This window comes from Limulus polyphemus, unplaced genomic scaffold (assembly GCF_000517525.1).
Source record: "Limulus polyphemus unplaced genomic scaffold, Limulus_polyphemus-2.1.2 Scaffold5404, whole genome shotgun sequence".
NCBI classification, from domain to species: Eukaryota; Metazoa; Arthropoda; class Merostomata; order Xiphosura; family Limulidae; genus Limulus; species Limulus polyphemus.
This window is the reverse complement of record NW_013671014.1, coordinates 40,324-55,506: the sequence shown is the minus strand read 5'-3', so window position 1 is coordinate 55,506 and position 15,183 is coordinate 40,324. Positions and strand designations below refer to the sequence as shown.

Sequence of the window (15,183 nt, the reverse complement as noted above, 5' to 3'; positions counted from 1 at the left end):
TTTCTTTCTCCTCCAACCCCTGCTGTAGTCTCTCTTTTTGTTTCTTTTCTCGTTCTTCTTGTTTCTTTTCTTTTTCCTCCAACAACTGCTGTTATCTCTCTTGTTTATTGTGCTGTTCGAGCTGCCATTGTTGCAGGTTTTCTTGCAACTGCTGTTGTCTCTCTTATTGTTTATGTTCTCGTTCTTCTTGTTTCTTTTGTTGTTCTTGTATTGCTGCCATCAAATCTGCTAAGGTGTAGTTTGATTTGCCACTTCTCGTTTCCATTTTTTTTTCTTTTCCGTCCCATTCTCTGACACCAATTTGTTACGTCTCTGGTCGTTAGTTAATTTCCCGTATAATTTCTTTCCGATGAAACTTTAGCGACACAAGTCCTTTCTTAAATAAAACTAGTTTATTCTTTCTCAATACAACTTTGAAATACACTTAATTTCCACAGTCACGCTATAATTCACAACGAACGACTCACGTGCTCGACTCAATTGTCAGTCTCTCTCTGTCTGCAGTTCAATTACATTGTTGCCGTCACTTCTTGGCAGTCTTATATACAAGAATACCGCATATTTAGTAAACACTCGAGGCTTCAGGAAGGGACATGAACGTTCTAGAAGCTCATGACGTGTTACCAAAGTCACGTGACTTCCGCTGTCGTAACACTTTCAATGGCTGTTCAGATAACACCTAGAATTACAGCCCTATTTATGTTGTGATAAGAATGTGTAGCGATATTCGTTCTTGGTAAATATGAGGTTTTTGCACACTAAGGTAACATTGAAGTTATACACTATAAAACAGGTTATTGAACAGAATGCTACTGAGAGTATCAAGTAAAAGCAAAAGTCCATCATATTCTAAAACAGATACACATACACACACTGTGTGTATAAATATTTTACATTTTTATATTTCATTTTGTATCCAGTCTCATTATTCGTTTTATATAGATTTAATTATTAAGAAATTTTGTATTACTTCATAAACGGTATATTAGTCGAATCTTCTGTTACAAAGTAGAGTTACTCAATATAGTTCAAAAGTTACTTCAGCATCACCTGGATATACAGATATATCACATATTGGATAGGTAGGAGAATGTTTTGATCATGGATTCAGGACATTTACTGATGCTTTGAAGGTCTCTCGCTACTACTGACGACTCGGAAAGATATATTGCAGATTTGAACTGCCCCAAGAATGGCTGTTGTGCTCTTCCTCTGAGAATAAACCTTGCATGGAATTCTCAGGTGACACTGATTTCTGCACAAGTATTAGGTTGGTGTGCTTTTTAATAGAAGATTTGTGCAGAGTAGTTACTGAGTAAATCTGAAGTTAGCTAAACTGACTGAGTTTAAGCTTAGAGAATAAACCGATTGAGCATATGATGTAAAGTGTAAAACAATTTTTATTATTACCTAAAAGGACAAACACAGTGTGTGCACTTGTTTCTTCCCTTACTATCCTCTTGAAAACTCGTGAGTTTACCTGGCTTGTTCCACCATGAGTGATGCCCACATTGTCCAATTACTAGCTTCTCTACTGAAATGAGGCCAAGATGTTCTCAGCATTTCGTCTATTTTTCTTGAAGTCCAGGTATGCATCCTTTGGGCAAGTCTTCAATGCGATGACTTGGCACATGATACCCTGTGCCATCGTTGCCATCTTGAGAATGCAATGTGTAGTGTCATATTTTTCATCATATCCCACACTGTTATTGGACTTGAATCTGAAAGTCTGAAGATATGTGCTGCCTCAAGAATGCTACATCCTTGGGCTATGGTCACATTGAGATGACTCAGCTCATGATAATGTGTACTATCATGGTACCACGACATCAGATACCACACTTTGTTGTGATATCCCACGGCATTCTGACCTGCCAATAGTTTTTTGTAGTGTCAACAGTGTGTCTTACCAGCCTTGAAGGCTTCTGACTAACTCCTACTCTAGATAGATCATAGATACACCACCTGCTCCTTATGGCATTGTAATAAGAAAATTCTCAAACTAATTATTTTGTCAGCCTCTCAACCCTTGGCGATTCCACATAACGTCTTGTGATGTTGGGTTGGTCCATGAACACCGAAGAGTCCTGTAGAGGCCATTTCAGTAAGTCTTGCTGCCACCATGATCCTTCTCTACAGCTCCTGGATATGAAGTGTAATCATATGACGCCGTGTTAGGTGTGCCTGAGATTTCTTAACAAGGTGCTCTTCAGTCTCTTGAGCCCAAATGTAAATGCTGATATTGTTCTCGTCAAAGCTGTTGAAAGTTCTATGTCCTAGACCTTGTCATATTTTCTGACCAAGTACTCACTACGACTGCAGGTTCCCCGTCTCCACCATAAGTTTTGTGGTCTCAGAAAGTTACCTTGCCTGATAACATAGTTTACAAACATTACTAACTTAGAGTTAACTGAAAAACACATGTTCAAAATAAACTTTACAAGAAAAAGTCCATTGATAATATCACTAGACATTTTTTAAAACTAGTCTGTGGTATTCAGCTACACTGATGTCCAGCAGAAATGTGAAGTATGCATCTTCTCCATACTCAACATTTTGCTTAGCTTAGAGTAACCGGCTATTGAAACTAATTTCCTGATCTATGTGAAGTTTTCAGGCGTGCTGAATCAGGCTATCCAGTGCTCTGTCAACACATCAACTGTGGACTGTCATAAAGAATCAATCAATAAATAACCTTCCACTCACTTGTTGAAGTAACAACTAACAACCAGAACATACCAATTATTTTCCTTTCTCTCTCTGGGAAAAGAAAATCAATAACAAAAGCTATTTTCTGTAGAGGAGAACCAACAATATTTTTTTGAAATATACCTTGTTTAGGCTAGTTTTTCCTCTGTGTATTACACAACATATAGTTTTAACACAAGCACCTAACATTTCAATTCATATACAGTTATCAGAATTGCCATTACATGACAGCATTAGTGTGTGATATCGTGGTGGCTTCCAGTCCTCCAAGTTATGCAAAGTCTGAACAATTTACTCTCCGAGATACTCAAAGACCGCTAGTTGCAATACAGGCTGTGAAACCACATCTAGGTGGTTTATAATAGTAGCACAGTAAGCTAATGCATACCTGAAATTGTTTGTAAAAGTAGCACAAACTACATGCAGCCACAGTACATTCATCAATCCATGCTTCGTTTTTGATGCACAGCAATGAGAACACACACTGGGCCCTCCAGTTGTTCTTTCCATGGCTCTTGGAGTATTAGTCTTAGCATTAAGTCACTAATGGAATCTCTGACAGCACGACTCAGCATCATTACAGCTGAAATGGCTTTGAATCAAACAAAATGTCCAAGAACAGAAATTCAATGAACAGACAAGGTCTTCCCATACAACAAGACTGTCTCCATTTTCATATTGTGTGCCTGGATGAAGCCACATGACTATGTCATACACCTGCAAATTTCTGATTGCTTAAAGGTTTTTAAAATTCATGAACCACTTCAATGGCACATGGTCCACCTGAAAAATAATGTTGGTAGCGTTTTACAAAGACTACAACTGTAAGCAAGTTATTTTGTATGCGTGTGTGTGGTGTAGTATCGGCTAACGTATGCATCAAACAAAAACTTACAGTTCCATCATGGATTGTTTTTGAATTTCGCGCAAAGACCGGCTATATGCGCTAGCCGTCCCTAATTTAACAGTGTAAGACTAGAGGGAAAGCAGCTAGTCATCACCACCCACAGTCAACTCTTTTACCAACGAACAGTGGGATTGACCATCACATTATAACACTCCCATGACTGAAAGGGCGAGCATGTTTGGTGAGACGGGGATTCGAACCCGCGACCCACAGATTGCGATTCGAGCACCTTAACCACCTGGCCATGTCGGGCCTCCATCATGGAAGCCTCCACATAGGGATAGGAATGTTTATCTGCATTCCATGGACCAACTAAGATGTACATCAGCTTTAGTGAGAACATATATCAGTGCGTCAATCTTGGAAAAAATGGTCAATGAAGTGTCAATAAATTAGTGCAAAACCATGGAAAATCCTACTTTTGTAGGGATACTTGCTCTTCCAACTAGGTGGCCAAAATCGTAAAATTGTGTGTACTTCCTGGTTTGAACTTAAATTCTGCTTTTCGTAACTGCTGCTGAATAAAAAAAAATCAAAATAGATTAGGCACCCCTTCCAATGCAGTCCCTTAAGCATAAGTTACACTAGCTTCTCGAAAGTGATGGGAGCATTACACATAAACTAACACTAACCATCGTGAGAATTAAAAGCAGTTTTGGTTATACTTTTGTCATCCAGCTCAACTTTCAAACCCCTGGAAACCATGGCTAAAGTTCTGAACTATTGAGCATCTTCCAGTACATCCAACCATTCACCTCCCTGCAACAATGAGAAGATTGTTCTTTCTGCCAATCACAGGTGAGGATAGCCATGGCTGTGTGATTCCATTCTTTAATATACACTATTTTGACACTGACATTGTCCATATTATCCCAGGGAAGCCCGCACAGTGGTTGTTTACTCAGATGTGTATTGCCTGTATCTATGTAGTGGCACATATCATTTTGGTTCTACCAAGTTGGCCATCCATGATCACAAATAAACCATCACACTTAACCCACAGGTCACTAATAGTCTGCCACAGTATTAAATCCAGATTGTTTTGCAATCTTCAACTAGTGCAATTAGAGTTATTGGTTGCTGAGTATTTGCTTTCAGATGTGAGGTGATGGAAACAACACTACTGTTATTGCTAGTATTGGTTTTCCCCATTTAATTTGCCATACTAATGACCACTCTGTTCATTGTTGAAGGACCAAGTCCCAGGTCACTCTCCATGTTAATGCTGCTTGTTTTTGGACGAGAAACAGTATTTCAGGCTAACACATTAAACCTAGTACAAAGTAAATCAAGGAAGAACACTTGTGTACACATAGGTCTCATGACTCTCTCCATGATGTAAATTCTTGTAGTCCACTATTCCTGGCTCTGTTCTAACTGGCATTGGATGCTTTTCTCATAGAAACCTAGCTATCTTTTGCACAAGTAAAATTGATCGATAGTTTCTGCAGTACATCTCTTCTAATGATATCCATACCAGAACCAAGATCCTTGATGGCTAACTTCAATCTGTGATCCATGAAATCTAGACTTAGTCTGAGATATGCTTTCCTATTCACACCTAATCTACTACCATCTGCCAGAGTGAAGTTAATGTTAGCTGGCTAGAGTGGTGGCTTCATTTGGAATGCCTGATACTTATTATTATTCACCAAGCTGCTCTTATATCAATCAAGAGCTCCATTTCTTGTTCATCTATCTTTAATGCATGTACTAAGCACCACTCAACTCTGAGAAAACTGGACCAACTACTACAACTGTTGCTGCAAACTACCTGCTGCACTTCTCCTAGTCAGATACAATTCAGGCTCTTTTAGTTTTCCAGAACTGAAGCAGCTGCAACTAAAGCTATTTGCCAACTTTCCTACATCTGTCATGGAATCAAGAGTCTGGTTACTTGAAATATATTTTTGCCTGGCAGGATATCAGCAGTTCATTCCAAAGTTACCTTGTTACACGCAATCAAGGCAAATCGTTTGTTCTCTCTTTTTGGGTGATCTGTACAGAGGCATTACCGGCAAAAGCTGCATCATAAAAATCATGGGAGGGCCAGGAAAGCCTTGATCATTAATTGGAAACCAGCACAGATCGAGTTAACATTAAGTATATGCTCAAGTATGTTTTTTTTTGGTATAGAATGTATTTCCTCTTCTATAATATGTTTGAAGTCACGAACTTGAACTTCATTACCACAGAAACCACCTCTGTTAAGGTCAAAATATATCTTGCCCCCAAATTGTTTTTTCATCATCAACTATTCAAAAGTGCTCGAGTTTTGGGTCTCGTTTTGAAAATATTACAACTATTGTAGGTGATCCTATGTGCTAACTACTTAACCTGGACTCATGATTTGCAGATGCCATTGCAGTATATGTATTCCAATGCAACACACATCATCAGTGTTGGCACACAAATTCTCAGAGGAGCCCCTTCTTCAAGCCTCAAACTCAACCTGATGGACAGCTCAATTTTCCCATCTGGTTGAAGACTGAACTGGTCCAAACTCAGGCTTAGGCATTGATTACCTGCTTCCAAGTCCAACCATCCCAGAAATGTTATCAAGCAACAGTTAGTCTTCATTTGCCACCCTCTTAAACGTTGGAGAAGAGAGGCATAGAAACACTGATGGTTTATCATGATAGCCAGTAAGATCATGCTTATTCCTTGAATGTTCAGATCCTAGACACTGCACAGTAGTTATAGCAATTGCAGCAGTGTGAAAATGACCATATCAGCAATGACAATTCTGCATTTGGATGGATATCAAGGATGACCAATCAGAAAACTTGAGAAAAACAACTAATTGAAGGACCCAAATATAACTTGGGAGATACTTGATATGCATCAAGGTACTGTAGGTCCATCACAAATTGGTAAATTGTGTTCTGATGTGCACAATATCTGACATTAGCCAGTAATAGTGCAGGATGGCATGTTTTACTGTTGTAATAGACCACCAAAATGTGGAAGCCAACCTGTGATGCAGCTAGTGGTATCCATTGCTCTCAGACAAGGAATCATTCACTCTGAAAGCACTGGGATGTGTCTCGTGCGGAACTGTGAATGAGTGACAACACTTTCTTTGGCTGCATTTACATTAAGATATTGAGCAATGGTGTAGAAACTGTACCACTCATACTGCCTAGAGGAAAAACTTGGAGAGCCAGGGAAAACTTCAACATGAAGTTGTGTGTTCCTCTTTGATGCTAGTTTTAATAGGTTTAAGTACAGCTTGTTTTGAAATTGCTAGTTCATATAGGCTCAAAATAAACTGATTGCTTTTACTTTTCATATGTTATGTAACTGCTATGGTTGAGAGGCTTAAATGTAAAGTTTATAATTAACTTCAGAATGTTTACAAGGCCACATATGGATTTTTAAGCTTATACACTTTTAAAAGAATATCAAACTCGGATACCAATATCTAAGTTTATAAGATATAACTCATTTTAGCAGCTTACCAAGGACAGATTATCCAAGCTCATAATTTTTTTCAGCATGTCAACAAGGTCACATTTTCCAAGTTCATAACCCTTTTCAGCAGGCTACCAAGGTAACAGTTTCCATATTTTTAAATTTAAAAAAGCCTTAAATTTTCCACATTATAGCATTTTCAGAGAAACTTCAAAATAATTCCGTAATGGTTTTCCAGTTTTTTTCACCAAGCATCAAATATTTCTTAAAATTCCCAACTTGGTAACTTTCTTTTAAGTTGGTCACTCGTAAATTTCGAGGCATGAGCTAATACCAGAAACCTACCTAGAGATCCTAATTCAAACATTTTTATACGAGCTTTTAAAATTTGAAATCTATACTTAAATCACACAAACAATTGTACACCCACTACTTTTATACATTTTGTACTTGTATGACAGTAGAAGTATAACAGAATTTATAATATCCAAAATTATTCAGTCTTATGCATGTACAGCATCTTGAAATTTGTGCCACACTGTAGATTAAAATAATGCAGCATGAATTCCAATATACTGGAGCTATCACCCACATTGCACATTTTGCTTTAGGCCCGGGAATGGTATAACCAACAAAGCTATAATTTTTTTCTGCATCAGATGGACAATAGGATGACTTTTTTTTTGGAAAAGCACATCAGTCAAGCTGAGTATATCTATAATATACCATTGTGATATTTTAATACTTTTCTTTTTCAGACAAGCTGATTTTAGCTGAAGGTTCTACAGTAAAAAGGTTAATCTCATCTAACTTAAACCTATGCATTTGGTCCTTAAACAAACACTGGTAGGACTGCTAAATTTGTAATTTTTTAGGCCTAAGTATTTTTTTTGTTCTTTAGATACTTAACAATTGTTGAATTTGTAATTAAGATATGCTGTATAATGTTGTTTTACAGATGGTTTAAATTTGTACATGAAAATATGTTTTATATACATCTCTGATAAGTGAATTTTCTAATTTTTCACCTTAAAATTTGATTGTAAATAAAAAATATATTTTAACTCAGTTCTAATTCTATGAAAAATGTCTTTGTACAGTGATTTCTTTAATAACATCTTCAAGAAACAATGATTACTTCTGATCTAAAAGAAAATCTGTTATGCTGAATTAGTAATTTTATCAGTAAAAGTTATGAATTTTTAAATAGTGTGATCAGTCAGTTTCCTTATTCTTTAGTTATTTTTCTTATGAACACACCTTTAAAACCGAATAAACCATTAAACATAACAAACATACCCAACAGATGTCGAATGATAATTATAACAATTTCTCTTCTGCTTATAAGGTGAACAAAAATATTTAAATGTCAGCAATATCTCAGACTTTGAAGGATTACAGGTGATATTTCAATTGTTCACAGTCTCTCAGATATTTGGCTGTTAGAGACAAAGGATAGTTTGGTATTTTAAAAGAGTAAAAATTTTTCTGGATCTCAACATTCTTAGTAGGCTACAAGTATTCTCATCTCAGTATGAGAGTTCCCCAAAGAGAGAAGTGAAATTTTATCTTATACAGAAATAAATCATTACTGAAATGTAACTTACTAGAAATACACATTTAATTATAAACTACTTCATTAATCACAAATTAGGTGATTTGTCAGAAACAGAAAAACTTCAGAAGTTTTACAGTTTAATATTAATAATAATAAAGAAAAACTCGTGTGAAAATGCACTATAGTGTAGTAACTGTCTATTTTTGAGTTTGATACAGGAGTAATACATGAAAAAATGAGAAACTTTGTTGTTAATCTATAATATTCTAACACTCAACACACATCTGTATATAAACATTACATTAATACATACATTGTTAATGTTGTGATTAACAATGTAGATTCTACAAAAGCACAGTATTTTAGCATTCATTTTACTTTTATTAGTTAAAACTAAATATTGTTATAAAATAAAAAGTACTCAAAAATTCAAGGTAAAGACATATTAAGAAGTGGTGATGTGTGAATGAAAACAATAAGCTTAATACAACATTCATCTCATTAGCTAAGAACTTCCATCTGATATTTTATTTGCTTTCCATGAAGCCAAATTACTCCCACAAGAGACACATGAAGTCTGTACATGATACTTCCTCATCCTGACTACTAACACACTGTCAAAACAGAAGAAACATATCCCAGCTTCTGTTGATCTAAAACCTCTGGTTCTACAACTTCCACCATCAACGTCTTCGAAACAGTCCACTAGTCCATGACTGCACAAGAGTTTTCTGCTTCTCTTCTTGCAGTTCTTTCATTTGTCGTTCTTGTTCCTCCTGAAAGTTGTTTTCACACACATTAATAATATTTTCATTTCCAATATATTAAAATTACTACAACCACACACGTATTCTTATATTTACACAGATATTTCATCACAATAACTTAAACTTAGATGAAAACTGAAGTCATGTGACCGACTTATTAATATGACAGACAGTACAATAAACCCTTAACACTACATTAGAAACAATAGGATCATGGCACTTGTGTACAAATTATTTATTGAGAAAAACAAACAAACTCTATTTAAACAATGTTATGTATGTAATACTTTAAAATGTTGAAGGTACCAAGCCTTACTAAAAACATTCTACATATTTTAGTGTCACAAAAAGGTTTTATTGCCTTATAATGGTGAGTCTGTGATCCACCAAAACATGTAGGATATTTTTAGTAAAACTTGGTGGCATCAACAATTTTAAGGTATAATATACTTTTAGAAATTCTTTAAATGGAGTTTTTCTAATTAAAAAAACCTTAACACTACTAGCAAATAAACTATCTATAAAAACCAGAAATTATTACTAAACCCTTATTTTTCACAAGTCATGTTACTTATTAATATGACAACCAGAACAATAAACTCAATGTTATTGGTGGATAAACTACTTACCAAACTTCAAAAAGAATTACTAAAGTTAACATTTACCTTGCCTGAAAATGTTTTTCAGATATATACCTCTCTGCAGAACTGAAAACTATTACCTCAGGTAATTGCAAAAAAAAATAAAAACCTCATGCACATTCAGCAAGCCTTTGAATGAAACTCTCACTCCATGTTCAACAATCAGCATTAGACTGCAGCCCTTCATGTGCATTACTCCATTTCAGCACATTTTGTATTACCAAAGACTCATTCTTGACAAGGCAAAAGAGAGATAAAAGAAGTAAGGAGGAAGGGTAGGTGGATCCGTGGAGAGGTGAGTTTCTATCTTATGGTACATTTTCAGGTATGGAAAATGTTAACTTCAGAAGTGCAACTCATAATTTCAACAAAGCTATTAACTAGAATCCCACATTGATAAGATGGTGGAAGGACCAGAGTAGATAAAGAAAACTACAAGCACCTTTCTGAAGGTACCAAAACAAACAAAAAACTCATGGAGCAAGTGTATGCAGTGTGGCTATGGTAGTAAGACAGGCAGTAAGATATGTGAGAAATACTATGTGAAATACCTAAGATACCAGAATAAGCAGAAACAGGGATGAATTATCACAAACCTGCATCCCAAGAAGAATGGAAGACACTTCCCCCCAACTGGCATAACCACTAACCCACCCGAGCCACCAAAGTCTTGGGGAGGAAGTATGAAGAACAGATTAGTGTGATCTTGCTCTAGTAAAGATGTTAGGATAGTGATGCAGAGCCTTAGAAGGAAAGGGTAAAGGGGATAGCAAGCTAAGAAGGTGAGTAAGCATAAAACAAAGAGCAGACTGAAGGTAAAAGATAAAGAAAAATCATCAAGCTGGAAGAAGAGATTCAAGAGATAGAAGAAACATAAAATAGGAAAAAGTTCAACACAAGCCAAAGAGAAGGAATCTGAAGCTCTGAGAGGACATGACAAGTGAAAATCAACACAAAGCATAAAGTGGAAGAATCTGCAATAATCTAACAAACAAATGACAGAGGAAGAAGAGAAAAACATCTTATGAGTTGAATTACATGCAAGAAGCTCACCTGAGAAACAGTAGAAAACAACTGGAGAAAAAAGAACATGTCACCTATACGAGTTATCATAGTAGTAAAGGACAAAGATGGGAGTTATCCTAGTCACGGATAAAAGAACCAGAAGCAAATGTAGGTTGAGGAAAGAACTGTCAAAGATATCCAAAGAGAAGGCAGACTCAACAGAAGATACAAAAGTAAGAGGTCATAAAATTCTGGGTCTGAGATGAACCAACCACTGCTCACTGCATAACTCAATTTGCCATTGAAATAAAATAAGACAACTCCTACAAAGGAGATCCTGGATCTCTGAAAGTTTCAGAAACATGGATATGAGAAGTCAAATTCAATAAGATTCATAGAAATCAATTCATAGAGAATTATTATTTTTTTCCAAATAGGCCTAGTATGTCTATGGTACTTGGGTCTTGGTAATTTTGTATCGATGAAAATTGTGATTTAGTATCGAAACCTGAACACTGAGTTAAGAACAATGGGGAATATACTGTCAAAGAAATCAAATCCCAGATTTAGGAATACGTGTCCTAAAATCTTGTAATTTAATTAGGTTAAAAAATCAAATGAATGTAAGAAGAAATAATTCCCATCAGAAGTTGTAGCTGAAACTTTAAAAATTTGGATCATTCTTTCTTGAAAGCATGAAATTATTACAAGTAAGAGGTATAATACTTTAAATGTTAATCAAACATTTCAAATAATAAGCATGAAAATTTCACAAAATAAAAGAATGAGCCTTTGATGTACACAATGTGCTCAACAGGAGGGCAACACATGGAGGATGTGTTGCCTTCCTATTGTTGGAGGGGTATAGTTTAATACTGACTGCATCATAAACTTGTGCAGTACAACATATGTATAGGAGTAGAATTTTTGTTTAAAGGCTTGGAGTATGTGTAAAAACTCTTTCGACAGTGGCATGAGGTAATAGCTCTCTGTTCTTTGGAGAAGTGAATAGTGTTTCTGAACCCTTGCTTTTCATAAGTTATGTTACCTATGTTAATATGACAGCTAGTAGAATAAACCCTTAGCACTATTGGTAAATAAACTATCTATCAAAACCAGAAAGTGTTACTAAACCCTCAATTTTCCATACCTAATGTTATCTATTAATATGACAACCAGTAAAATAACCCCCAAAACACTACAGATGAATAAGCTACTTACCAAACACAAAATTGCTAAGCCTATTTTCTACACAAGTTATGTTACCTATTAATATAACAGCCAGAACAACAAACTCTGAACAATACTGGTGAATAAATGGCCTTACAACAAACAACAGAAATGTGACTAAGGTCTTTTTTTCTCAATCAAGTTATGTTTTCTGTCCAAAAAACAGATAATACAGCTATCAACTCTTATTTCCACATGCCACAAAGTTATCTATTCAAATACCAAATATTATGTTTCTCCAAAGTTATTATGCCTGTCCACCTGACAGGCAGCATGGCTAAGTTTGTAACCGTACACGACAAATGTTAATTTGTGGCCAGTAACTGCTTTCTTTGTCACCTTTCTTCTTTTCTAATCCAACTCTAACACTATGTTTTAGCTGCTATTCTGCTGTGGTTTCACTAATGAGCAATGGAAATAGTAATCTTAAGAATGAATAGTAATGACAATGTAAACAATAGAGAAGATAACCTATAATCATTCAGTCATCTATCTCTATATGAAAGATCTTCCAGAGTGCACTCACAGAATCTACAAACAATATCAGAACAGAACATTTTAAAAAAGCCTTAACGTCCAACTATCCCAAGCAGTGCAAGACCCTCTCCAAACCCGTTAGAACAAAGAAAAGTAACTTATGGAATTTCAAGTGTGTATTAATTATCATAAAAATATGCCAGGAGTCAAACATGCAGAAAATACAAATTAAAGATGCCTTCTACATCCACCTAGTTAAGCCTTCCACACCCAACTAACTAACAATATTTTAAGTAAACCAAGTACTGAAGTTAACAGAACCTGGTTAACACTACTGACAAACACAAATACAACATCCAAACCCTCTGTGATTGGGAAACAGCCCACTCCATTGGATAGCAGTGCTTCTTTCTGTACCTAGAGTTCCATGTTCCAATATCATAACAGTCTCTCTTTGAAATACATAACTGAAAATGGTAACATATTAGCAGCTAAAACTTAAAGGGTTAATTAAAACATTAGATTAGACAAGAGATTAAACTAATGACAAAAACAAGACAAGGCAATTATGGACTATAATTAATTACCATATTCTTTAATCAGTTGCAGAAACTCCTCAACCTTAATTATACAGATAATTATGGTACTTAGCCTGATTTCAGATGCAAAAGGTTGTTCATGACATATAGTAACAATTTTAATATCCATTCACTTTAAGCATGGCTATCTCTGTAGCCTGTGACTACACGCATTAAAAGCCAATAACCTTTTTGTTTGTAACTCAGAGTGGTGATCCTATCAGTTTATCCCATCTCAGAGGTTACATTGCAAGACTTTTTGAAACAAGTCTGATACTCCATGATAATGAATATATAAACAATACAAAATATTAATGTTTTAGAAAAAAGGAATATTGCTAGTGTTGAATTATCCTGATACAACAAAATATGGCATGACTTCAGCAAAGAAGAAACAGACTGCTGCACAACTGGCTATAAGTTACACACTGAAGGTAGCAGAGAAAGTAAAACACTATGCCAGCTAAAGTAACCCCAAAACACAGCAATTCATTGCAGCCAAACAAGAAAACTCCCTTGGAGCTGTAACAAAATAGTTTACACAAATCTGAGCCTCAAAAACTGATACAAGAGTTATATTCATAAGCTTTAAACTTCTCTCAAAGTACATGGGTGAATGGAAGACCAAATGTGAGAAGCTGAATGAGTGGCATCTGACATGTGAAAAATGGAAGAATTCTGTCACACTGGACAAAGCATTGTTTTCACTTAACCCTTTCACTGCTGCTGCACAGTATTATACAACCTTTGACCTTTCATTAATAACTCATAAAAAGTTTCCAAATCTGAACAGACAGACATTTCAACAATACATCACAATATATTTTAGATTGTTTCTGTAAAATTCTGAGTTATAATGAAACAAAAACCATTATGTAAGATAGTAATATACAATGAAATTATGTAGTATGCCCATAACCGGTAACCTACAAGCTACGTTTCTTACACAATCAGCCTACAGGTGACACAAATTTTGTTACTCAAGATTCACCAGTACCTCTTTTTTGTTCTTACACAAAATGATTGTCTAAGAAAGAGACATGCATCAACATTTAGATAACTTCTACATCCTTGCACACCACTGTTATTTGTTGTTTTATATATCTTTTTTATTATAAAAAGTATATACAAAAAATTAGTGTACACTTCATTGTACAGGAAGAAAAATGCAAGCAGTCATTACGAGTAACACAACATGCATTAGTTCATTCTGTTAAGAGAAATGGTGCAAAAAATATCTAAAGTACAAAAAAATAATACAGATATATTGTATTTATATTATTCTATCTTATACATAAAACTTATCTTTCTCCTATACAACTATTTCAAACTGTATAGGCTCGAGCACACACAATAAGGAATCTGGTCTGCGCTACCTCCACTTTTAAGGACTTCTACAAATGATTACCTTCTCTGTCAGGTGTCAAATTATTACAGAAAAGTTTTTCTAAGCAGAAATGGATCTATCAAAGCTATTACTTGAACAAAATAAACAATCTCACATGGAAAGCTGTTAAGTTAAATTATTACCTTTCAACAGCACACAAATAATACAAAACCATCAATAACTTAATTATTTTGAACACTGTATAATAAATCTCATGATGTACAAACAAAAAGTTTGGAAATTTCCATTCCATATAAGGAAAAAAAGGGAGTTATACAGGCAAGAGACTGAGAGAAAGAAAACAGTCCAAAGTTTGAGATGATACATCTGGTTTTGACAACTTTAAAAACAAGAGTTATAAAAAAAATTTGCAAATAGTTAAATTTTACAGTTCATGATATCACCATCCTGAAAAATTCAGTTTCTAAACTATTTTCATTTAAAGTTCTTTTTTCTTTGAAATTTATGCATTTCTGGATTTATTTCGTCTTTTCACAAGCTGCCTTTGTG

At 35.1% G+C, this 15,183-nt stretch overlaps 1 protein-coding gene across 1 annotated transcript in view; it reads right to left on the bottom strand.

Annotated features, from left to right (window-relative positions):
* Window positions 1-9,086: 9,086 nt before the first annotated feature.
* LOC106472529 (mitochondrial import inner membrane translocase subunit TIM50-like) overlaps window positions 9,087-15,183 on the bottom strand; it is a 46,250-nt gene continuing 40,153 nt past the window's right edge. The window contains exon 10 of the mRNA XM_013933181.2: window positions 9,087-9,364. Coding sequence (XP_013788635.1) covers window positions 9,272-9,364 — 93 coding nt within the window. The 3' untranslated portion in view covers window positions 9,087-9,271. The remainder of the gene's footprint in view (window positions 9,365-15,183) is intronic.